General features: G+C 28.5%; 3 protein-coding genes across 3 annotated transcripts; all 3 read right to left on the bottom strand.

The window, feature by feature from the left end:
- Positions 1-6,286: 6,286 nt before the first annotated feature.
- LOC136083169 (uncharacterized) lies at positions 6,287-7,156 on the bottom strand. The gene has a single exon (XM_065802575.1). It carries the CDS (start codon positions 7,154-7,156, stop codon positions 6,287-6,289), a length of 870 nt encoding a protein of 289 aa, XP_065658647.1.
- Positions 7,157-23,155: 15,999 nt separating this feature from the next.
- LOC136083168 (general transcription factor II-I repeat domain-containing protein 2-like) lies at positions 23,156-24,068 on the bottom strand. The gene is made up of 2 exons (XM_065802574.1): positions 24,021-24,068; positions 23,156-23,953 (listed from the first exon to the last, which is right to left on the bottom strand). The coding sequence occupies exons 1-2, from the start codon at positions 24,066-24,068 to the stop codon at positions 23,156-23,158; spliced, it is 846 nt and encodes a 281-aa protein (XP_065658646.1).
- Positions 24,069-24,074: 6 nt separating this feature from the next.
- LOC136083167 (general transcription factor II-I repeat domain-containing protein 2A-like) lies at positions 24,075-24,764 on the bottom strand. Its single transcript, XM_065802573.1, has one exon. It carries the CDS (start codon positions 24,762-24,764, stop codon positions 24,075-24,077), a length of 690 nt encoding a protein of 229 aa, XP_065658645.1.
- Between the last annotated feature and the right edge of the window lie 302 nt (positions 24,765-25,066).

The following is a 25,066-nucleotide window of genomic DNA, read 5'->3' as shown; positions in this document are numbered from 1 at the left end:
GTTGTTTTAAATAATTAAAAACAAAAACATTAACTTTTTCTTCTAAATAAAATTTTTTACAGAAGTATGTGTATATGCGAACATGATGAACCTATATCTCTCTATCTATCTATCTATCTATATATATGTGTGTCTATATATATATATATATATATATATATATATATATATATATATATATATATATATATATATATATATATATATGTATATATTAATTTAGTCTTCTTTTTTTTGTGTGAACTACTTTGTTTCATTTTTTTATGGGTATGTTGCATACAAAAATTTTAATTTTATCTTTGATTTTTTTTTATATAGAGTTTAAACTAAATAAGGAGGTGCCTTATTAATTAATAAACTTTTTAAATCTTCTAAATTAATAGTTTGTTACTGAAAATCTCATAAAAAGATAAATTTTTTATTATATAATGTTTAAATAATACACTTTTTATCTCCATAACTATATAAAAATGTCTATAAATCAATATTTAAGTACTTTTTAGTTATTGGCAAAGTATGCAAATAAATCTATCATTTAATATTGTCTTTTTATTGATTCCACAGCATTCCCAATGAAACCAGAGACCGCAAATATCGCATTCAATACTGTTATCTTTTTCAGTATCAAATTCATTTTCATTTAAGCATGGCTTGTTACGCAATAAACATGTATATAAATGTACAAATCCAAGTTTTAAAAAACAGAATTAAACTTGGAAGCACTCTTTGCCAATGATCTTCATCAAACGTGATTTTGTTTACTATAACATCTTTCTTTGTATAGACTACAAAATATGTTGAGTTATAACCAGTGATTGCCATTTGGCCAATTATTTGGGTGTAGTATTTGTGATTTTTTTAAACATGACTTTGTTGTCAACCATCTCCAAGAAGTCAATTTTTTTCCACGAAATACTTATTTCTTCGTCACGAATACTGAACGGGCATTTATATTCTACACAAGCTTTTAGGCAACACTGACATCGAAAAATGTTGTCCAGAGAAGCGCCAAGATATGGTTGTGGTTTATGCAAAAATAAACCACATATTATTAATTTCGGGTTTTGATGTTTTATCCCCTCAGTTGACATAAATGCTTTAGCTGCGTTTTTCTCGTTTTCTTTACCCCATTTGATAGATGCTACATTTTTTATTTCAACAGGTTCGACAATAGCCTTAAGGTGGTAGACCACTAATTAAACAAAATCCTTCAAAAACTATATTTTAGAAATTATTTTTATATAAGTTGATTAAAATTTACATTTTAATGACAATTTTTTTTTTTTTTTTTTTTTGATTATTAAATGGCTTGAGAAATTTGGTCCCGAAAACCCCAAAATAGGGTTATTTCGTTGCGGTGAATATCTCAAAAACAATGTATGGTATCAACTTGAAATTTTTCAGACTTGCTTTTAATATAATGAAAAAGATCCTGTACCAAAACAAAAGAAAAATTTTAAACATTTTTTTTTAAATAAAAAGAACACTTCGAAAACAAAAAAGGGGCATTTTTGACCATATTTGGACTTAAATATCTTTTTACCGAGTTATCATAATGCAATAAAAGTGGTAGGGGACATCCATAGTAACTATAGGAATAACTCCTGAAAATTTTATGAAAATCAGTTAAGAGAATCAAGAGATAATTACCGCAAAGTCGTGAATTTTAAAGAACTGAGAAAAACACATTTAAACAAAAAAAAACATTAAACACTTCAAATAAAAATATAAAAACACAAAAAAAAACCTATTGACAAATATTATCTTATTATAAACGTGTTGTGGAGTAAAACTAACGCGAAATTAAAATAAAATATGTTTATAAAAAGTGATAATATTAATAAACAATACTATTATTAAAGTAGTATTTCAGTTTGAAAAAAAAAAGTTTTTCTTTTGATTTGCGATTTAGTTTCAATTTTAACACTTATCAACTTGATTAAATATTTGTTTATAGTAAATAAATAAAAAGTAAATATAGACTAAAATTCTCATGCACCATAACATAAACTCTCTTCTTCCTTATCTTTGTCCAAAAATCCCTTACGAATACTTCATAACTGCTTTCGCCTGCTTTTTTCCTTTTCATTAAATTTTTTCTCCATATTTTTAACTCTTTTCAAATCAGATGATGCCAAAATACTTGAAGAACAATACCCTGGTTTTAAAAAAAGTTTTTCAAAAACTCTATTGATATCATTAAGTCCATCATTAAAATTAATGATTGTAGAACAGCAACGTAAATTTAATACATCAATTCCAACAAAAACATCTTTTGGACAATGTTTCCAAACTAAAGCATTTAAAGACTTGTTGTTATTTTGTGTTGATCCATTCACCTTTTTTAACTGTCTGTCCTGGATAGGGATTAGCCGCAAGTATGGCTGGATACGAGGAAGAATCACCATCACCAATGTATTGAACATATCTTAATTTTCTTGCATCAATAGAGGACTGAAAACATTCAACAATACCCTTTGCCTCCATTGATCCAGATGATCCTTTGTGATTAATTGAGCAGACATGATTGTCTTTAACAACATATATTTTGAAGAACCTTTGTGTGCATTCCAATACTCACAAGATTTGCACTTCTTAGAATGTATGCGATAATCTATACATTTTCCATTTGTTTTGCTAATTATAGTAACTAATCCATTGAGTGACGAGTATCCTCTCTTTTGCCAAGCTCTGTGCCCTAAAATGTCCTCGTCGATTACAATATGATCATCATAATTTTTTTTCAAACTTATTATTCGTACTTCTTTAGCTGCACCATTCATGCTCGCTTCGGCAATGTAATTGTAAGAGTTGGCAATTTCTTCGTTCAACGAGTTAAAAGAAGATTTTTTCATAGGATCAGGCATATTCATTAAACCACAAAACTTTTTAATGCTAGAGTATCCCTTACCTATTTCTCGAAAAGCTAATATTATTCTTAAATTAACATCAAAAGTTTTTGGACCGGCTTTTACTGGTTTGCTTATAGTTTTACTAGAAAACTTTTGCTCCCATTGGCAAGATGCACATAAAATAAATATACAGTGTGATAAACCTTTTTTAAGTTTAGCATCATGGTTAAAATTAACATTTGCAGAACATTTTAGACAGTAGCCTGTGGCAATAATTATTTCTTCTAAAATGTTAGTGTACATAAAAATATAGCAGTCATTGGACTGATCATCAATAGCAGAAAGATTATTTTTATTTACAAAATCATTATTTACAATATCGACGGAAGATTTACTACTGCAACAGGATGACAATATTTTCATTTTTTTGCAGAGCTACATTTGAATTGTAATTCTTCTAAATTAGATAGATTTTTTTCAACTACAACGTTTGATGATTTATGTTGGTTTCCTCTGAAGAGTCTACGTTTCTTGCTATACCTTATTTTATTTCTTTTATCTTTATTTCCCATTATTTTTGTTATCATTTAACCAAAGTATAAAAGACAGAAAATTAGCCGAAGAAAGTTGTGGTTGTTGAAAAGTAATTAGACATTTACTGAAGAAATCCGTTAAAAACCATGTAATACACTGCACCAAAAGCATTTAATAATAAACAAAAAGTAGTTTTAGAGTAGCAGTTACCACAAATAAAGTTTTTTTGTCCTAATTTTTATGGTATTTTGTGGGATAACTTCCTTTTTAGCTACATAGCAACGGAATAAACAATCCGTTGCTAAGGACAAATTTATGAAAATGCCTAAACCGCATTATTAAAAACTGATTTTTGATAGGTTTAGCTTTATTTATATATAAAACTAATATGAAATTTGTAATCTACGATTATTATATTACTTAAAAACTTTAAAATTGAAATAATGATTTTTTCGATTTTTAATAGTGGTCTACCACCTTAAGAAGTGGTGCAACTCTGCATTTAACGTCTTTTTCGCGGTTTCTTAAAAAAGATGTAACCATTTTGTGTACGGAATAAAAGCATGATGATGTTATTCGTCCTCTGCGTTGTTTCCGCCATTGCTTTGAGTGTGATTGGTTTCTTGTAGCTTTTTCTAATTCTTGTAGTTGATGGTCATTAAACGTAAGCATATCAAGATTGAGATAAAACTGTAGCTCTCCGCTTGACATTTCTATATAATTCTCAAGAGTTTCAACTTTAGTTTCATCGCCAGTTTGCATTGCATCCATATCTAATTGTTATTTTGTTTTGAAAATTTTTACTTTAGTGTTATATTAACGCAACAGTCTCGAAATTAAGCTCTATAAATTTGGACGCAAAAGGATCATTTTCCTTCTTTCAATAAAGTTATAGTTGAAAAGATTTTTGACAGAAACAAAAAAGAAAAAGGTTTATTTCGGGATTAATTGAGTTTATTATATATAAAAAAAAAACCTTAAGCTCTATTTTTAAATAATAAGTATGATTTGAATAAACCATTTCTATTAAATAATAATAATTTGCTTTTAAAAAATAATAAAATGAAAATGTTATAAATAGAGTTAAAAAATGTTATATATGATGTTATAAAATGTTATAAATATGTTATAAATGTTATAAATAAAGTTTGCAAACACTAAAGGTATTACCACTCCTACTTGTACTGACAATGTTTGTAACTGGAATGCTCCATACAAAGAAGTTCAACCAATTATGCTAAAAGATATGAACATTGTTCAACACAAAAGTGGTAAGTCACATAAAACTTATTTGATGTGTAAAGACAAAAGAGATTTTGATCCGGGACCAGAAGAAATGCGTGAAGTTACGGATGCTGATAAAAATTCTTTTTTATTAAATGTCAAAACAGTTCTCCCTAACGCCGTTTTAAATACAATGTTTACTCTTCCTCCAGAATGTGATGTCCCACTCCCAATAACAGAAATAGCTTTTGCAGCACTAAGTTTTTTGCCGACGGATCCACGTAGTGTGACTGATAGATTTCTTGATACGATTACGTTTAATGACCATCAACTACAAGAATTAGAAAATGCTACAAGAAACCAATCACACTCAAAGCAATGGCGAGAACAACGCAGAGGACGAATAACATCATCATGCTTTTATTCCGTACACAAAATGGTTACATCTTTTTTAAGAAACCGCGAAAAAGACGTTAAATGCAGAGTTGCACCACTTCTTAAGGCTATTGTCGAACCTGTTGAAATAAAAAATGTAGCATCTATCAAATGGGGTAAAGAAAACGAGAAAAACGCAGCTAAAGCATTTATGTCAACTGAGGGGATAAAACATCAAAACCCGAAATTAATAATATGTGGTTTATTTTTGCATAAACCACAACCATATCTTGGCGCTTCTCTGGACAACATTTTTCGATGTCAGTGTTGCCTAAAAGCTTGTGTAGAATATAAATGCCCGTTCAGTATTCGTGACGAAGAAATAAGTATTTCGTGGAAAAAAATTGACTTCTTGGAGATGGTTGACAACAAAGTCATGTTTAAAAAAATCACAAATACTACACCCAAATAATTGGCCAAATGGCAATCACTGGTTATAACTCAACATATTTTGTAGTCTATACAAAGAAAGATGTTATAGTAAACAAAATCACGTTTGATGAAGATCATTGGCAAAGAGTGCTTCCAAGTTTAATTCTGTTTTTTAAAACTTGGATTTGTACATTTATATACATGTTTATTGCGTAACAAGCCATGCTTAAATGAAAATGAATTTGATACTGAAAAAGATAACAGTATTGAATGCGATATTTGCGGTCTCTGGTTTCATTGGGAATGCTGTGGAATCAATAAAAAGACAATATTAAATGATAGATTTATTTGCATACTTTGCCAATAACTAAAAAGTACTTAAATATTGATTTATAGACATTTTTATATAGTTATGGAGATAAAAAGTGTATTATTTAAACATTATATAATAAAAAATTTATCTTTTTATGAGATTTTCAGTAACAAACTATTAATTTAGAAGATTTAAAAAGTTTATTAATTAATAAGGCACCTCCTTATTTAGTTTAAACTCTATATAAAAAAAAATCAAAGATAAAATTAAAATTTTTGTATGCAACATACCCATAAAAAAATGAAACAAAGTAGTTCACACAAAAAAAAGAAGACTAAATTAATATATACATATATATATATATATATATATATATATATATATATATAGTATATATATATATATATATATATATATATATATACACACATATATATAGATAGATAGATAGATAGAGAGATATAGGTTCATCATGTTCGCATATACACATACTTCTGTAAAAAATTTTATTTAGAAGAAAAAGTTAATGTTTTTGTTTTTAATTATTTAAAACAACTTATGCTTTGTTTTCATCAATGCAAAGTGGGGGCATAAAGTTTGTTAATGTGGCACATACTGTAATAATATTATCACATAAGGGCAACAATGTGACTGGCATTTCATTTTTTAATATGCGAAAGTTTTTCATACGCCCTTTGGATTGCTCAACATAAATTCTAACATTTGCAATTTTTAAAGTTTCCTGTACATCATTATATGTCATCTGAAAATTTGTATGTTTTGATGGGGGAATAGCTATGTAACACTGGTAAAATGCTAGAAGATCTTTAATTTTGAAACCTCTATCTGCAATAACTTGATCACCAGGTTGTAAATACTTCAAAAATCCGCAATCTTTAACTATGAAAACATCACTAGCTCTGCCACCATAACAATTAGACAAAAAAGAAACTGCACCATTGAGTGTTATTCCAACTAAACATTTTACAGTATAATGGTGTTTATAATTTGACCAACAAGCTGCAGCTATCTCCAAACTAGACGGTGTTTCAATAAAGAGTTCAGAACAATCAATTATTACAGAGCATTTTGGATAGTACTTTCTGAACATGGTTGGTAAATTTCTTTTTATAACATTTCTGTTTGGAAAATGTATAATCCATTTTAACTCAAGAGAAAATAGTTTTATCCATGTTATAAATACTGAACTGACTACAGAAGTAGAAATCATAAAACGATGAGCAAGATCTTCAGTTAAAAGAGCTAAGCGTAAACACATCATTACAAGAAGAAATTGCTGCAATGTTAGAGATTTTAATGATATTGTTTTTAAATCTCTTGGCAAAGATAAGTCTTTAGTTGTATTTTTCTTACCCTTCCAGTAGTGTATTATATTTCCTTTCCTCTGCAAATAAGAAAATAACATTTCAAAGATATTTGAATTTGCTAGGCCAGTAAAAAATTGAACATCAGAATCTCAAGTTAAATTAGCAAAAATCATTGATCCTCATATTGGTTCATTACACTGAATAGATTTATCACAAATTTCACTTTCTATAGCTAAACTTGTAGAGAAACTGTTTGAATATGATTCCACAATAAGATCCAATTTTTTAAGTTTTCTTCTTTTTGTAGGAGATTCCTTATATGCACTACGAATATTCAAATACAAAGTTGGAATAGGTGAAGCAAAAGTAGGTTTTCCAAACTCAAAATGATTAGAGCAAACCACTTTATTATCAGAAACTGTAAAATTTAATAAACCTTTTCCAACTTGATTTACTCACTGATGTCTTTTTTCAGAGTTTTTAGGAAAATAATGAAATTTTAGCTCTGTTACTTGACTTCTTTTGAGTAACCTATCCGGATACTTAGAATCGTTATTACAACCAGCAACACAGCAACGGTAGTTTGGCATTTTATAATTATATTATATTTATATATAATAATAAAAAATTCACAACATAAAACATCAAACCATAAATCTAAGCGCTAGATAATTAAAATAATAGGAAGTAGGTCTTCAGCCCTTGATTTAAAAAAACGAACTTTGTTGTTTGTTTGCCCTGATTACCCAAGATGCATTTCGCAACCGCGAAAAGTTCTATTGCTTTTAGGATATATTTAACAATAGCGCGTGGCGTCTGCGAAGGCGAAAGATCATTTTCGAAGGTGAAAGATCGTTTTCGAAGTTAGCGCATATTAAAAATCAAAAGCGTTCTGTTATGTGCCAAGATCGATTGAATGCTTAATGCTTAAAAGCTTTATATATGCATTGAACATATTGAATGCATAATGCTCAAAAGCATTATATATGCATTGAACATGATTTTGTAAAAGAATTAAGTTATGCAGAATTGATTTCTAAATTTGTCGCGGCAAAAGAAAGAAAAGTAGATACATAAAAAAACCAAATTCTTTATATAGTTTATGAATAATTTGTTTTTCTGAGTGTAAATGTAAGCCTACTCTGTACCTCTGTTTAAAAATAAAGGACAATATTTAGCAATTTTCTTGTTTTACTTTTAACATTTTTAAATGAGTAGTGGTAGTGGGTAGAACAAAAATATTTGCATGTATTGTGTATAAGGGGGGCCCCAAAGATAATGTGCCTAGAGGCCCCATACGCTCTCAATCCGACACTGTGTATATATATATATATATATATATATATATATATATATATATATATATATATATATATATATATATATATATATATATATATATATATATATATATATATATACAGTGGCGGATCAAGGTTGGGGGCTATAGCCCCGGGCCCCACCATTTTAGGGGCCCCAATTCAAAGTAAATAATTTTTTATTAACTCTGAAAATTAAATCTTTTATTAACTTAAAAGAGCCGAAGTTAAATTTACTAAATTGTCTGAAAACAAAAGCACAAAAATAAAATAACTGTCAACAAAAACGCTGCATTATATATTTTTTCCGGTCTTTGAAAACGAAGGAGCGCAACTACTTCTACAAAAAAAAAATTACTAGATTGGTAGCAGCGCCTTATAGCAATAATTGAACAATTATAGCAATAATTGAACAAAAAAAACAACAGCGCCTTATAGCAATAATTGTACAAATTGCTACAAAAACAATTCCCTTCGGAAAATTATTAATGACTTGAATAATTATATTGTTATTGAAAATGCATTAACGATTGCAATTCTACAATTCTTTTGTACTTCCGCACAAAAGAGTTCTTGTGCATTTAATAGCTGAAGCGCTAAATTCGTGAAAGAGAAAAAAAGAACAGTTTAACACTTTTCCGGTTATACAGTTATAATTAAAATGCTAAGAAAATATGAAAGTGGAGCTTCTAAAAGAAGATTGAAGAGTGAGAGAAGAAGTGAGAGAGGAAATGGTAGCTAAACTTCCGAAAATGACAAATTTTTTTCATCTAACCAAACTAATATGCAATTTCCACAAACTGTAGATAATAATAAAAACAATGAAAGAAAAGATGAAAACAATAACGCGGAAAATGAGGTAGCTTGCCAAGGTCCTTCAAATGAAATTCAAGAAGTTGAAAGTGTTGAATCTACAATGCATAATAATGAGCTTGACTCAGGTACTCCAATTTTTACTATCTTTAATGACACCTCTAACATCTGCTAAACAAACAATATACTTTTAAGGCAGTTAATATTTTTATTCTATAAATTGTCACTTATTTTTTTATTAGGCTTAATTATCATGACTTTTTTTCCTAGATACCATTCTACGCGAAGACCCTGCTTTATAGCCATTTCAATTAAAGGAAAATGAACGCATGAAGTATTTAAACAAGGGGTATGCTTTTTTTCAAAATAAAGACTCTATTTTCGAATCTTCGAAGCGGATGTTCAAAAACCAGTACAGATATTATTCGGTTAAATATTTTCAAAAAGTGATGAATAATGGCGAAAAGTGTGACCGAAAATGGTTAATGTTTTCTGAATCCACTGGATGTGTATTTTTTTATGTTTGCAAGTTGTTTTCAACCGATTACGACAACGTATTTGTCAAAAGTGGCTTTTACAATTGGAAAAAAGCTAAACAAACTATTTTATTATTTATTATAAACTCAATCATTAAATACGTTGTTTAATTATATTTTTTTAATCAAAAAACGAAGTTTAAACATTTTTCATTCGATTTTTTAAATATAATTTGCTCGCTAAAAGTTATAAAGATATTAAAATTCGCTTTATTTAAAAAACTTTTATTTCTTGAAGTAATCAGCTTGATAGACAACATGACGACTAGCTAAAGTATCAATACAATTGCTTAGAAAGACAGCTTGTAAGTGGATCTCAAATTCCAGTTTACAACTATATGTCAAATTAGAGTTATATAGTAGTTTCAAGCAAAATAACCATCACAATGTCTGTTTTTTTTACAAAATACAAATATATTTATGGCATCACTTAAAAAAAGATACATGTTGTAGACTGGAATTGTAGATTTATATATTAGGAATCCATGTGGAAATTTTCAGTTCGTATGATTTATCGTGGATGAAGGCTATATAAGAGTTTGTTAGTTGGTTATTTTTTCAATCAAAAAGATGACAGAAACCATTATAGATTTTTAAACTATATTATTGTAAGCGTTAAGTTATGAATTGATGCGAAAAAATTTAAATATTGATATTATATCCTACGTTTGGTAGGGTAGAAAGTGTAATTTTGTTAATAAATTTTAAATTAAACTTTTATTAAATCTGAAAAATTTTAGTTCAAGATAAAGTATTAAAAAAATTAGTAATTATTTAATTCAAACAACTTTTGCATAACATTCCTGCCAATATTTTTCTATAGCACAATTTAATGAAAACTTTTTTATTCAACTAATTATTTTCCTGATTCAAAAAAAGTTTGTATTATTGTATACTTAGTTTTTAAATATTGCATATTTAATAATTATTATTAATAATATAAATTTAACATATTAATTAAATTTTTATATATTTCTTTAATTCATTAAATTACCTAACTTTTACTCAATAATAAATCTTAGGGTATCTTTCTTTGTAAATAAAGATACCCTTTATAGATGCCCTCTGGGGTAGCATGGTTAAAGTAAAATTTACTTACAGTATTACTATTTTTACTTTACTCTTAGTCTGAATCATATTATATGCTTTTGACATTTACTTATAGTATTACTTAAACTATTAGTATAAGTAATACTATAAGTAAATGTTAAAAGCATATAATATCATTCAGTTTAGTCATCATAATTGTGTCATTCTTCAATCAATCTTATGTATTCGTGGAACAAAAAGATTGTAACACAATGAGATTGTAGAAATGGCAGCCCAAACAGATTGGTATAGTACACTTGGTATAGTACACTTACAGTTTTGTTTACTTTGCGTGTTTTATTTTTACACATGTGGCAAAAGAAAAACTTACTCCGAATCGGCAAACCATAAAACAAAATGACACCATACCTACCTTCAATCAATCATTTTAGAATTAAATAATTTAGCTACAATTACATTTTAAAAATTTGTGGCAAAGTCTTAAAGAATTTTCTAAACTAAATGCAACAAAATGTTAGTAATTTCCTTTCTAAATTAATAAAATACACAATAAGCAAAATTTATTAAAAATTACTACAGTTAGCGATAACTATTAACAATTTTTCTTATCCAACTGCTAATCTCTTAAACATATTTTTTTATTAGCAATAAGCATATATACACACAAAATATTTTTTTTATAATTGTTCGTTGGTGATGATAATTCATTATTATTGTTAATTTTTTTTCACAATTTTACATAAATGTGCATAAAACTACTTTTATTAATTTTGATTTTATTGTTAACTTATTAAAGCACTGGAGTAAGCATTTTTAAAAGTTAGTTTAAATCTAATACTATTTTACTGTTGTTTTTTTCTTGTTTTTTTTTCAGACATAAATTCAACTATGATATTGTGACCCTAAAAGAAGTGAAAAAAGCTATTCAACTAAGCATTGATGCTGCCATATCTGAACAAACAGAGATTGAAAATGATTTAAATGCGTTAAACATCTAATATAAAAAAGACTGGTTTACCAATAGTAATAGCAAAATCTAAATGGAAAAATAATTCTGCAACTGACTTTATGACTGTTGATAAGCATGTTCAAAAAATCATAAGACAAAATGAGTCATTATGAAAAATGAATAAGAACAATCGAGAAAAATTACAAATATGGAATTTATTCAATAAAGTAGTAATGGCGCTATTTATGGTGTGTGGGATCTTTTGAGTAGTAGTACTCTGCATTACGTAGTCATGGTAGTATTATCTGGCAAATAGTCTCTTACATTATTTCAACATAATTAAACCTAATTGTTTATGTTTATTGTTATCACATACCAATATTCCACTTTTACACGTATAAGAAAATGTATGTAGAGTGAGTATGTTCATATTTTTAAAATTTAGTTCTATATACAATTATTTTATCTCATGGTTGTAATAAGCTTATGTATATAATGTAACATAATTATTTTAATTTATATATATATATATATATATATATATATATATATATATATATATATATATATATATATATATATATATATATATATATATATATATATATATATATATTGTTTGTTTCATTCATATAGCACTTGAATATATAGTGTTCTATAAATAAAATAATTGTGTTTGAGTTTTCCCTCAACTTAAATCCAACCCTCAACAAGACCTTCATGTTTATCACATTCCATATATTTTATTTTTGTATGAGTTTTCTTTTTATAGAAACCAATTAGATTTGTGTTTACAAAGTTTGCAAAGGGAGTGTGCAAACATCAATTTTTTCAAAAGAAAATGACTTTTTATAATCTTTCTTTAAAACCATTTAGCAAAAAGGACTACCAAAAGGTATGCGTGTTTTTCTCCGATAAATACCCCAATACTTTTATATATTATATAATAACTTTATTTAATAAAAACTTCTAATTGTTAAATAGTGTTAATGGATTGACTACGAGGCAGTTAAAATTGAATAAAAATATTAAATTCAATAGAAAATAAAAATGGAAAAAGTAATGGTACTCGCTTTATTTAATAAACGTTATTTAATAAACGTTACAAAACACAAATCTAGGTTTAATATTTTAAATAAGAACCTATTATGTTGAAATCAAGATAATTAATGTCAATGTAATAATTAATGTCAATGCAATAATCTATACTACTGTTTTGAAAGATTTGCATAGAATATAATATTCACATTAAAAAAAAAAGAATCCAGTGAGCTCAATAAAAGATTTTTTTTAACACTAAGAACAAAAATTCCTTAACAACGTAATCAAATTACAAAGTTTTTTTATACCTTTATTAGTTCGTCTTTATAGCAACGGGTTTTTTCTAGGATTACATTTTGACAATACCTTTGCTTCCTTTATTTTTAAGTTTTGTAGTCTTTTTAATTTACGCATTTCTTTTTCCGTTTCATTTTGAGCTTTTTTTGGCATCTGCTTTAAATGTGACTCAAATGCTTCCGTAGAAGTAAGCACAAAAAACTTGTCTGAATTCTTAGCTTTTTTGCTAAAAGGTTCAAAACACATCCTGGTTATATACCTTAAAAAAAAGAAAAAAGAAAACTTTAGGTCTCCAATCCTTTAGGAAGTGTTAGGTATAGATTACCATTTTCTTTCAAAAAATTTTATACTTTAATAAGTATAAAAAAACCAAAGAAGTTTTTTATCTAACTCATTTCTACGTTCAATTCTCTTCCGATAAATCATTTCAATACCCTCAGTTTAAGCCATTTTTCTAATAGACTTTTGGTCAATTAGGAATTCAATGTCCTCTTTAATGGCATCAGGAGTTCGATTGCGGTCTGTTTTGATTTTCATTACAATAATTTGCAGCCTATGTCAAAAAGTTCATTTGAAGTTTTTTTATTGATTGTTTCGAGAATCGAAAGAGTTTCTTTTGAAGAGAAGTTCAATCTAATATAGAAAAATGTAAAAACAAACAACAAAGACATAATTAACACGTTTATAACTTTAAAAGATGCTAAAATTTAAAAATATATACTTATTGTAACAAAATAAGAAATTCTTACTTTTTGAGATCTATTTGCTTTCTTCATTTTTTGTTGAGCTTTTCAATCTTATCTCTAATGGTCGAACTTTTCATCAAGAAGTCTCTTTGAAATCTCGCTCTGGACCAGATATTTACTACTTCTTTGACAAGACAATCTTTAATACTTGTATCACATTTTGCACCAGGGAGTTGATATATTAGTTTATACCCTCCTTTCTGCGTGGAGCAACAAATATTTGATTTTGTTGACTTATATCTTAGCTGCTTTGAGGAAATAATATGGCAATATATCATTAAAATGCCACCGTTTATTGGTAGCTGGTATTTGGGAAGCTCTAAAATTGGTCTGTTCAAAAAATACAATGGTCTCCTTGGGTTTTCTACCACGTTTTTAATTTTTTTTTCCACATTATCAAATTTTCTTTTTTTAAAGCTTGTTTTTCTCCATCGTTTATTGTTTATTTTCATATTTACATTTATATATCTAAAAAACATAAACTTTATTACTATATTGCTTTTAATAATATGTTTTATCTATTCTATATGTTATTAAAATACTTGCTTATTTATAAATTCAAAATAAATAAATGAGAAAGAGATAGATATGTTATCATTTAGGTGAAAAACCATATAAAAAATTCAAAAATGCCTGTTTTTCAGTTTTTACCACTAATACTTCTAAGGGTCTACAAACCCTTAAATTTGGTAAAATTGCTTATTTCTATGCATATAACCAGAATATATTTCTAACCAAAAATTTTTTTTTTAGACACCCTACTCTGCAAGGACAAGGTGTCGCGGGTAAACTAATATATAACTACAATTACGGCAGCCTCAGTGCAATAATTATGGCGTGGGTTTTGACAATAATGTTGAAACTTTACTACGTTTTTGACAAAAATGTTGGTAAAAAAATTAACTTGGATTGTCTCAATGTGATAAAGTTGTTAATTTTAATAAGTTTGATGATGTGATAGATCTTGAAAATAGTTCAATAATGATGTCTGTTTCAGAGCGAAAGCTCTTTTAGATTCCTTGACAAGTTTTGATATTATTTTGATAGCACAATTGTTTTTGAAAGTATTTAAGCACACAAAAAATCCGTTTTTTTGACGCTTTTTTAACATCCTGCAGCCGTATTCACACCTCTTCGTTAAACCCTGCAATAAGCTATCTGTTGATTAAAAGTAAAACAGCAGTTTTTAACACCAGCAATAAAATAAACCCGTATTCTTATGTCTCCGTTTGGTTAATGGCAGGAGTAAAGTAAGTTATCGTAAGGCTATTAATGCCAAAATCTAACCCTACTCAATCCTTCTGTAAAATTCCTATTAGAGAAATTTTCTATTAAATAAAAAAAAAATTAAAAAATGGTATCCAATCAAAGCAAGCGTAAACAAATAAATTTACTTTTAGAGTAAAGTGACCAAAATTGTTTCTACAGACATATTAACAAAAAAGTTTATATGAAAATTATACATTTCTAGAGAGATAAATCTTTCAGCATTTAGTATATAATTACAGCAATTATTATAAATGAAAATTGTTTGAAGAAACAACGGTAACAAAAAGTATATAAATTAGACCAAAATACCAAATTTTGACCAAATTTCAAACTATGATCAAAATTCAGCCAGGCGTATGCGGAATGAACCTGATTACAGTCAATATAAGAAACAAGCTTTATACCACTACTTTTATGGATTAGCATTTAAAATATTTAAAAATTAATTGTATTACAAAATATTGAATCAATAATTTTTTTATTCCTACAAATTTAGCCGGTTGACAGATAAACAATAAGTAAAACAGTTTTAGCAAAATTGGACTTTAGTCCAATTTTGCTAAAACTGTTTATTTAGTTTAAAGTTTATTTAGTTTAAAGTTAAAATGAACATGTTCTTAAATATCAGTTAGAAAATGATTGCTTATCCTAATACTAAGCATTTATCAATAAATAAACTTGCCTAAACTTAATAAAGATGCCTAAACCTTAAAAAAAAAAATGTTTTCAGGAGTTGCACCACCTTTTCCATGGGCAAGAAAAAAAAACCGTATACATATTGGTAACAAAAAAAAGTAAATTTTTTCTTAATACAAATAAAAAAAAACACAAATCTAGGTTTAATATTTTAAATAAGAACGTATTATGTGGAAATCAAGATAGTTAATGTCAATGTAATAATTAATGTCAATGTAATAATCTATACTACTGTTTTAAAAGATTTGCATAGAATATAATATTCACATTAAAAAAAAAAAAGAATCCAGTGAGCTCTATAAAAGATTTTTTTTAACACTAAGAACAAAAATTCTTAACAACATAATCAAATTACAAAGTTTTTTTATACTTTTATTAGTTTGTCTTTATAGCAACGGTTTTTTTCTAGGATTATATTTTGACAATACCTTTGCTTCCTTTATTTTTAAGTTTTGTAGTCTTTTTAATTTACGCATTTCTTTTTCCGTTTCATTTTGAGCTTTTTTTGGCATCTGCTTTAAATGTGACTCAAATGCTTCCGTAGAAGTAAGCACAAAAAACTTGTCTGAATTCTTAACTTTTTCGCTCTTTGTAAAATTTGGATCTGAATATGTCAAAATATCATTATCTCCATCTCTGAATAAGATGAATTTTTATAAGGGAAATTTATGGCAAAAGATCTAGTTTTTACAAAATCAGAAGCTAAAGGATTTAAAAATGTAACATCAATTTCATGCTGATCAATAGGCTGTTCAATTTCAGAGTCAGACATAATACTCAAGCTGTCTTGAAACATACTAGTAAATGCAGCTTTATTACTTGCAGCTTTTGGTTCTATCGTTTTCATACTCAGTTCCACTAAACCATCACTGCCATGTTCTGGAATTTCTACTACGGTTATTGGTTCGGCTAAATAGTCATGATCATTTGCTTTAGCAAATCTTGGGTTGGTAATTAGATGTTGTTCCAACTCAATATCTGGCACTTTTGTGCTGTCTGTTGTTTGATTGACTGCTCAACTGTTTTTGTATTATCAATTGTTTTAACTTGATCAAAGAAATTAGTCACAAACTTGTCTTCAGAATACACATAGTTTGGCAAGTAAGCTTCAGCTGGAATAATCGAATGATTATATGGAAAGATTCCACATGATTTAAAGCCAGATTCAGTATTAGCTTTTGCCATACTTTTATTCCAGGCTTTGGTTAAAAGTCCTGTAATTTTGGCCTTGATTATTATAACCCCAGGGTGATTAGACATTAAGTCCTGGGCTGCTTTATTATATGAAACTTTGAATGGCTTAAATACATTTCGATCGCAAGGTTGAAGCCATTTGCTTGTACGAGCAGGTAATTCAACAATTTCAATTCGGTTTTGTATGGCCATATCTATTAACTCTACAAAATTGTGGGAATAGTGGCTATCCAAAATTAAAAATTGTGGACGTTGTGGTCCAATGTTTTTTAAAAATGTAAGCTCAAACCATAGTTTTGCAATCCCTTGTTTAGTCCATCCAGATTCATTTGGACTCCATTTGGTTCCTTCAGGGGCATCTAGAACTTGAAAACTTTGAAGAAATTTTACTGTCTTCCCTTTTGGAATCACATGAGGTGGTAAGGCTTTTCCTGCTGCATTCACACAAACAATTAAGGTAATCATTTCTCGATTTCCACTTGTTCTCTAAATATGTAAATATTTAGTACCTTTTGCAGCAACAATTTTGTGCACCTTAAAGTCTAGGTGCAGCCCTGTCTCGTCCATGTTCCATATTACTTCAAGCTGACAGTGTTTAATAACTTCTTTAAGTGCGGTAAAATAATTTGCCACCTTTATCGGATTCATGAGTTGATGACGAACTGATGCTGTTGACTCTGGTTGTCGAAGAGTTACTTTTTTGTTATGTCGATTTATAAGTAGTCGTCACCATTTATTAAATGGTTTGCCATTCTTAAAAGAATATCCATATTTTTTGGGAAGCTTGCCAGCATATACCATGAAATGTTCTCCTCCAAAACCAATGCCCATCCTAGCTCTATTGTTTGAAAAATCGAGTAATTTTTTTTCAAGATCAAGTGGCATTAAACTTTTTCTTCCAGCATTTGCACCAATCTCAACTTTTCCATTTATCCTGCTCTGCAAAGTTGCTCGGGGTACTTTAAAAAATTTAGTAGCAGCTCTAACAGACAATTTAGGTGAACTAATAACACTGTTTGTAGCTTCCTCCTTATATTTATATTATTATTTCTCCTTATATTTATATCCTATCCTCCTTATATTTTTATTATTATTATATTATATTATCCTATTCACTTTCTCCTTATATTTCACATATTTACCTCGAGTTGGATGTCATTGTTTCTTATTATCAATATTTTTTTTTAGTATAAGCCATTCTAAAATTAAAAGTTTATATTATAAATTATTAAAATTTTCAATTAAACATTTTTTTTTAATATAATTTTATTTATAAGCAATAATCTGCACGAAAAAATATAATATTTTTCAATTATTTAGGCTTTTGTTTATTTTAAATCATCAACCTCATATTTTAAAAATATTATATAAATATTTAACTAATTAAATGCATATATTTAAGATTGATAACTCTTAGGACACGCATGTAACATAAAGTACTTATATTAAAAGAACAAAATCTAATAATATAAATATGTTACTAGTATGAGTTATTTTTAGACACTGGTGAACCTAATTTCGGCCTTGGCCGGAAGAAAGTTTATACCTGGCCTGATTTTGGTCTATCTACCAGGTGCATTTAATTAAGAAATACAATCTATAGAAATGACTCAGCATAGTTATAAAGTTAAAATTGCCTTTTTAAGAAATATATTTATATTTTAAAATAATTAACATTGCGTTAAGTAATAAATATTTAATGTTTCTAAGCTTCTAACTGGATGCTTACATGATATTTTAAATCTAAAGTAGTACTTTTTTGAGATAAATATTTGTTATGATGTTTCTTCTATTATAAACACCTGCCAACTAAAATAATGTTTTCTTTTTATTGGCTGAGTTCATACCAGTCTCAAAAAAGTCGCAATTACAAACATAAAGCAGAAACCAAGACAGAAATAATTTAAAATGTGGCTGGAATTTGGTCACTGCACTATGGCATAAAATAATAAAAATTGATCACAAAAATCAAAAATCACAATTTTTTAATTTTCAATTTAGGTATGATTTTTTTTTTAACTAGGGATTACAGAAATTTTTAGCTAAACGAACTTTGAAAATATCTCTCACGGTAATAATATTGTAGGTTATTGAAATTGATATTTATTAATTAAAAAAAAAAAAAAAATTTCTAATATTTCTTGCAAAAAATTTGCGCAAACAAGTAGAAGCTTTTCCCACAACGCATATTCAATAGTTACAAATGCGATTCTTAGCAATCGATTGCAACTGATCAGATCTATATTTCTCCACGTATAAAACATTTTACGAAATGTTTGGAGATACGGAATTTGGGATTATTACCATATTTTTGGCTTTACAAGAGCCGCATTCCTTTTAGTATCAAAAATTATCAACTATTTTGGTACCAAATGAAAGGTGAATACTCCGGGTTTCAAAAAGGTAAAGGTTATATACCCCTTAAAATCCCCGTTTGAGAGTTATAGAATTTCAAACAGAATGATGGAACTTTACAAAAACGTCTTATCAAGGCCGTAGACAACTTTTTTTGATGTTTGAGCTAAGTAACTTTGAAACATGAAGAAAACTCTATATTTAAGTATGTTCATATATATAAGGAATGAGGATGCTGCGCACAAAATTGCGGTGATTGGAGACAGGGAACAACAAAAACCCCAAAACGTTACCCCCTCCCTCAGCCCAAAATGGGAGGGCAATGAGTCAAATTTGTTATTTTTTTTTAATTTTAAACTTTATTTATATTCACCGACAAATTTCAAATTTGATTCAATCATCTCTTTTTGATCGGCTTTAATGACTTTATAAAGTTTATACCCCCCTCAAATTGAGGGGGGGTGTAAACTTTATCTTGTGACATATATTATCACTTAAATTCATCTAAACTGATTTTATTAAAGGATCATATAATTAATTTTTATTGCGCATTTCATAAAAGTCATTAATGATGACCGAAAATAGTGAAAATGCAGTAGCAATCAGTTTGTTGAAATTTGAGTTTGGAAAATTGTTACTTAAAGAAAATTATAAAATCAGCTTTTGAAATTGCATAACAAAGATTGAATCATTTTACAATAAAAAAATAACTGAAAGCGAAATTACTGCATTAAAAGAAGATTTGAATAATCTTAAAAGTAATTTCTCACGACATTGGAGATTAAGGAATTATGATTCTACAAATCTAATGTGCGATAATCCCAATTACTTTGAACAATTTGTTAACTTTCCTGAGTATTTTGTTCAACCATGCCAAACATCACCATTAAGAAAAAGAGGACGACCATCAAAATTATTAGAAGAATTGTGCGAAATGAGGCAAAATCAGGCGGCAACTTAAAGAGCCTAAGATTCTGAAGACTGCATTTATGTATTACTAAAAGCTGTTTAAACAGCATCACATAGAAAAGGATGTAAATTCCTGAAAAAATTGATTAAGATAGTCATCGATAATATTGATAATGCAGAGGAGCTTCTTAGTAAAATCAGTACACAGAAACCAATTAAGATGATGACAGATGAGGCATTAAATCTTCTTATTGGTAATTCATTATCAAAAAATACATACCAAAATTTACGAGTTGAAATGAAAAGTAAAAATGCCAACATCCTTCCAACATATTTTGAAGTCTCTCAAGCAAAGAAGAAATGTTGTCCAGATGAAATCCAATCATCTGATGTGAAAGGGTCTACTTCAATAAAATTACTCTTATCATAAAATTATCTTGTCACACAATTTCGAGGATTGTAGAAGAAGATCAAGTTGTGAATTATATGAAGAAGGTAAATAAAAGTGTTATTGATGCTGAAATGATCTTCGCATACGGTGCTGATAGAACAACTGGTCAAATTGAATATCACCAGGCGTCATCATCTGGCTCAGTAATAGATGATTACTCATTATTTACAGTTACCGTGACACCATTACAGCTAAGAAGTAAGCTAGATGGAGAAATTTTATGGAAAAATCCTACTCCTTAATCTTTTTGATTTGTGCGCCCCCTGTCCCTGGAATTTACTAAAGAAACATTGGAACATGTTAACGTAACCTTTCAACAAATTGAAGAGGACATCAAAAGCTTGGCTCCATATCAAACAAATACTGGAGAAGAGTTGGAAGTTAATATATCATCGTTATTCTTTCCGACTTTAGTTGATGGGAAAATTTTAAATTTTTTATTTGGCAATAAATCTTCCCAAAGCTGCCCCATTTGTAAATCAACACCAAAGCATTTTAACAACTTGCTAAACTTTGATTATGATCAATTTAAGCCAAAAGGTAATTCGTCCCTTAATTATGGTTGTCAGCCTTTGCATGCTACCATCAACACTCTCAATTGCTTGCTTAATTTATCATACAGTAAAAGGTTAGAATTATGGCAAGTTAAAGGTGAGGAAAATAAAAAAGCTTTAGCTGAAGAAAAGTACAGAGTTCGACATAAAGTAGAGGACTTCTTTAAAATCAAAATTGATAGACCATGTCAAGGCGGACAGGGAAATATAACAACTGGTAATTTATGTCGAAGACTTTTCAGTAAACCTCATGGTCTCGCTAAAATTTTAGAACTAGAAGATGAACTTGTATCCAATTTAAGCACAATTCTTGCTGCCCTTAATTGTCACGAACATTTGGACTTTGAAAAATTTGGGTTCTTCTGCCAAGATACATATTCCTTATTTATTAGTAAGTATAAATGGTTCAACATGCCTGCCTCTCTTCATAATATTCTTTGTCATTCAAGAAACATTATTATGACACTACCATTATCACCTGAATTTTTTGGTGAAGAGGGAGCTGAACCTTGTAATAAGTACTATAGGCAGAATTGAAGATATCATTCTCGAAAGTGTTCTCGTAAAAGTAATTTGCTCGATGTATTTAGTCGAGCATTAGATTCATCGGACCCTATAATGTCTTCAGCAAAACTGGGTGTGAGTATAAAAAGGATATCAGAAGTTGTCAAAAGTTTCTTATTATATAAAAATTATGAACAAGAAGCTGGGACACTACAACTGAGGAATCAAATTTCATGGATTTAAATGAAGGTTTTCTTATTGACCAATATGAAGACACGGACTTTTAGTAGTAAATTTTGCATATTTTTCAATTATTAAATAACTGCAATATCTACCTACTTTTAATATCTTACAATATAATTCTTAATGCTATAATAAAAAAACCAAACTATTTTTCATTTACTTTTTATTGAGAACATATCAAAAAATTGAAAATTGGATGGAGTTATGCAGAAAGGAACCAACCCACAAAAATATTCTGATGAAAACCAATATGGGGTTTATGTAATGACATTTACAGGCATAAACAAACAAAATAATTATCACAAATACTTTGGTGCAAAATTTGTATACTTTTGCTCCATAGTGCACTGGCTCGAATTTGGTCACTTTACCCTATAACAAATAAGCTATAATATATACCAGCGCTGGCCAGAATTTTAGACACGAGAGCCGCATATAAATAATGACGTGTATCGAAGAGCCCCAATAAATATGTTGCTATGCCAACTTTAAAAAAAATAATTAGCGAATGTAAATTTAGATTTTTTATAAATCAATGTTTTGATTTTTTAAATGGAATTTTTACTTTTATAAATAAACATAGTATGTACACAATTTATATTTAGTATTTAGTTTTTTTAGAATAAAGAAAGTAAAAGCTATTCTTTAAATATAAACTTGGCTACATAAAATTTGAATCCTTTTTATTAACACTAGAAAACCATTTGTAGAAAAATTGAGAAAGCATCTCTAAATCATAATTTTTTTTTTTTGAATTAACACAATTACAACAACCATAAATTTCCTTATAAAAATAATTGTAAGCAAGATATAAAAATCTAAAGACAAAAAGGTTGCCTTGAGAAAAAAAATTATTTTGATGTATTTGAATTAAACTTGCTTTTATTCGAATTGAACTTGCTTAAAACCACTTAATAACTTACTTAAATAAATTACTAAAAACTATAAAATATCAAATAAATAAACGACTAGACCAGTGGTCGGCACCATATTTCCAAAGGGGCCCACTTGCAAAATTCTTGTTTTAGTTGCGGCCCACAGCAATAAAAAAATTATATATAAATAGGTTATATTACCTATATAACAGAATATAGTATAGAATTAGATTATAAAACTAATAATTGTATCAATACAAAATACATACTTAAGAAAAAAAACACATAAAACACAATTAAAAATTTGGTGAGTATTTTGTTGTTGCAGCTAGCACAAGGTCATTCAAATGAGTGTCAGTCAGTCTTGTTCTGTAAACATTTTTTATTATTTTCATGGCTGAGAATGTTTGTTCGCATTGGTAATTAGTGCCATACATACAGATAAGTCTATTTGCATGTTTTTTAAAAACTGGAAAACGTTCCTTCATAACAGCATGCCAGAAAATAATTAAATTTTCACCAAAAGTGCCATCTTCATCTTTTTTTGGTGCCTTTCTTCTCAACTCGTCGTCACATTGAAAGTTAATTAGTTCATCCTCTGCTTTTAAAATATCAGCTTCTTCAAAGTCCTTTAGAATACTAATATCATTCATATTAAAGTCAAATGGATAACACAAAAAAACCATATGCTTTTTTAAGTCTTCAAATTCATTAAATCTGTTTTCAAATTGATCATACAGAGCAGTCACTATTAATGAAAATGACGATAACATTTCCCTTGATGGTTGACATTTATTTAAAGTAGGAAAATGAGTACAACTACCAGATGCAAATTGAGTTTTGTACAAATTAAGTTTTGTCTTCATCACAGTGATGTGGTTGATCAAATCACAAACCAGCACACGGCGGCCTTGTAATCTCTTATTCAGAACATTGAATTGTGCTGTGATGTCGCAAAAGAAAGCCAGTTTACACTTAAACTCTTCAATAGACATTGTAATGAATGAAAATTTTTGAGTTACCATGAACTGCAGTACACTTGGCAAACACTCCCTAAATCTGTTAAGAATATTTCCTCTTGATAGCCACCTAACCTTAAAAAAATAGACAAACATTTATTTTTGATTGTAATGGTAAATTAGTTATATTTTGTCTATATACCTCTGAATGAAGAAGAAGATCACCATGTTCATCTTCATTTTGTTCCATTAGCGCTCAAAATTGACGCCGTTTGAGTGCATTGGAACGTATATGATTGATTGTTTTTACTACAGCTGTCATTACATCATCAATTGTCGCAACTTTAGCGCACAGTGCTTCCTGGTGTATCACACAGTGATATGACGTAAATTTGTTAGGAAACTCACCACTATTTCTCAGCAAAGTAACAACTCCTCGAATTCTTCCAATCATAGCAGGAGCGCCATCTGTGACAACTGAAGATATTTTTTGAGGCACTTTCCTATTTTTTAATATTTTGAACAATTTGTCATAAATGTCTTGTCCAGTTGTAGTTGTTTCCAGTGGTTCAATTCCAAGCAGTTCTTCAAATAAACAACAATTCGTAGTGATAAAACGTGCATAAACACAGAGTTGTGCTTTACCGACAAGGTCAGTAGACTCATCGAGAGCGATACTCACAAATTCAGCTTCTAACAGATTGTTTGACAATTGTTCATAAACATTAACAACCATTTTCTCAATTTTTCGAGTAAATGTACGCGCGGACAAGTGCATTCTTTGAAATTTGTCATGAATTTTTTTATCATTTGGGAAAAGAAATTGTGATGCTTCAATCATGCATTCTTTGATTATTTTACCATCAGTAAATGGTTTCAGGTTTTTTGCTAATATCCATGACACCATATTAGAGGCGCGAGTTTCACAATCAACACTGCTAGACATTTTATTTTTCTGGTTTTTGAATCAAGAGGATATTTAGTATTGTACAATTCATGTTTTGATACGAAATGACTTTCAAGCTTGGTTCCTTTCAGTTCACTAACAGTCTCATTACATATTAAACATAGAGCATTGTTACTTGGTCCCTCAGTGAAGAAATAAATCAGCTCCCATTTTTCATTCCACTGACGTGCATATTTACGCTTCGCTTCATGTTTACCTGGCATATCTTTGCAAGTTAATGTGTGTATTTATCAGAGTTGCAACTTCTGAGCAAAGCATCCAAACTCGATAACCGGTTACTC

The sequence above is a fragment of the Hydra vulgaris genome, chromosome 08, assembly GCF_038396675.1.
Source record: "Hydra vulgaris chromosome 08, alternate assembly HydraT2T_AEP".
Taxonomy (NCBI): domain Eukaryota; kingdom Metazoa; phylum Cnidaria; class Hydrozoa; order Anthoathecata; family Hydridae; genus Hydra; species Hydra vulgaris.
The sequence above is the reverse complement of the archived record's forward strand: the minus strand, read 5'-3'. Positions and strand labels throughout refer to the sequence as shown.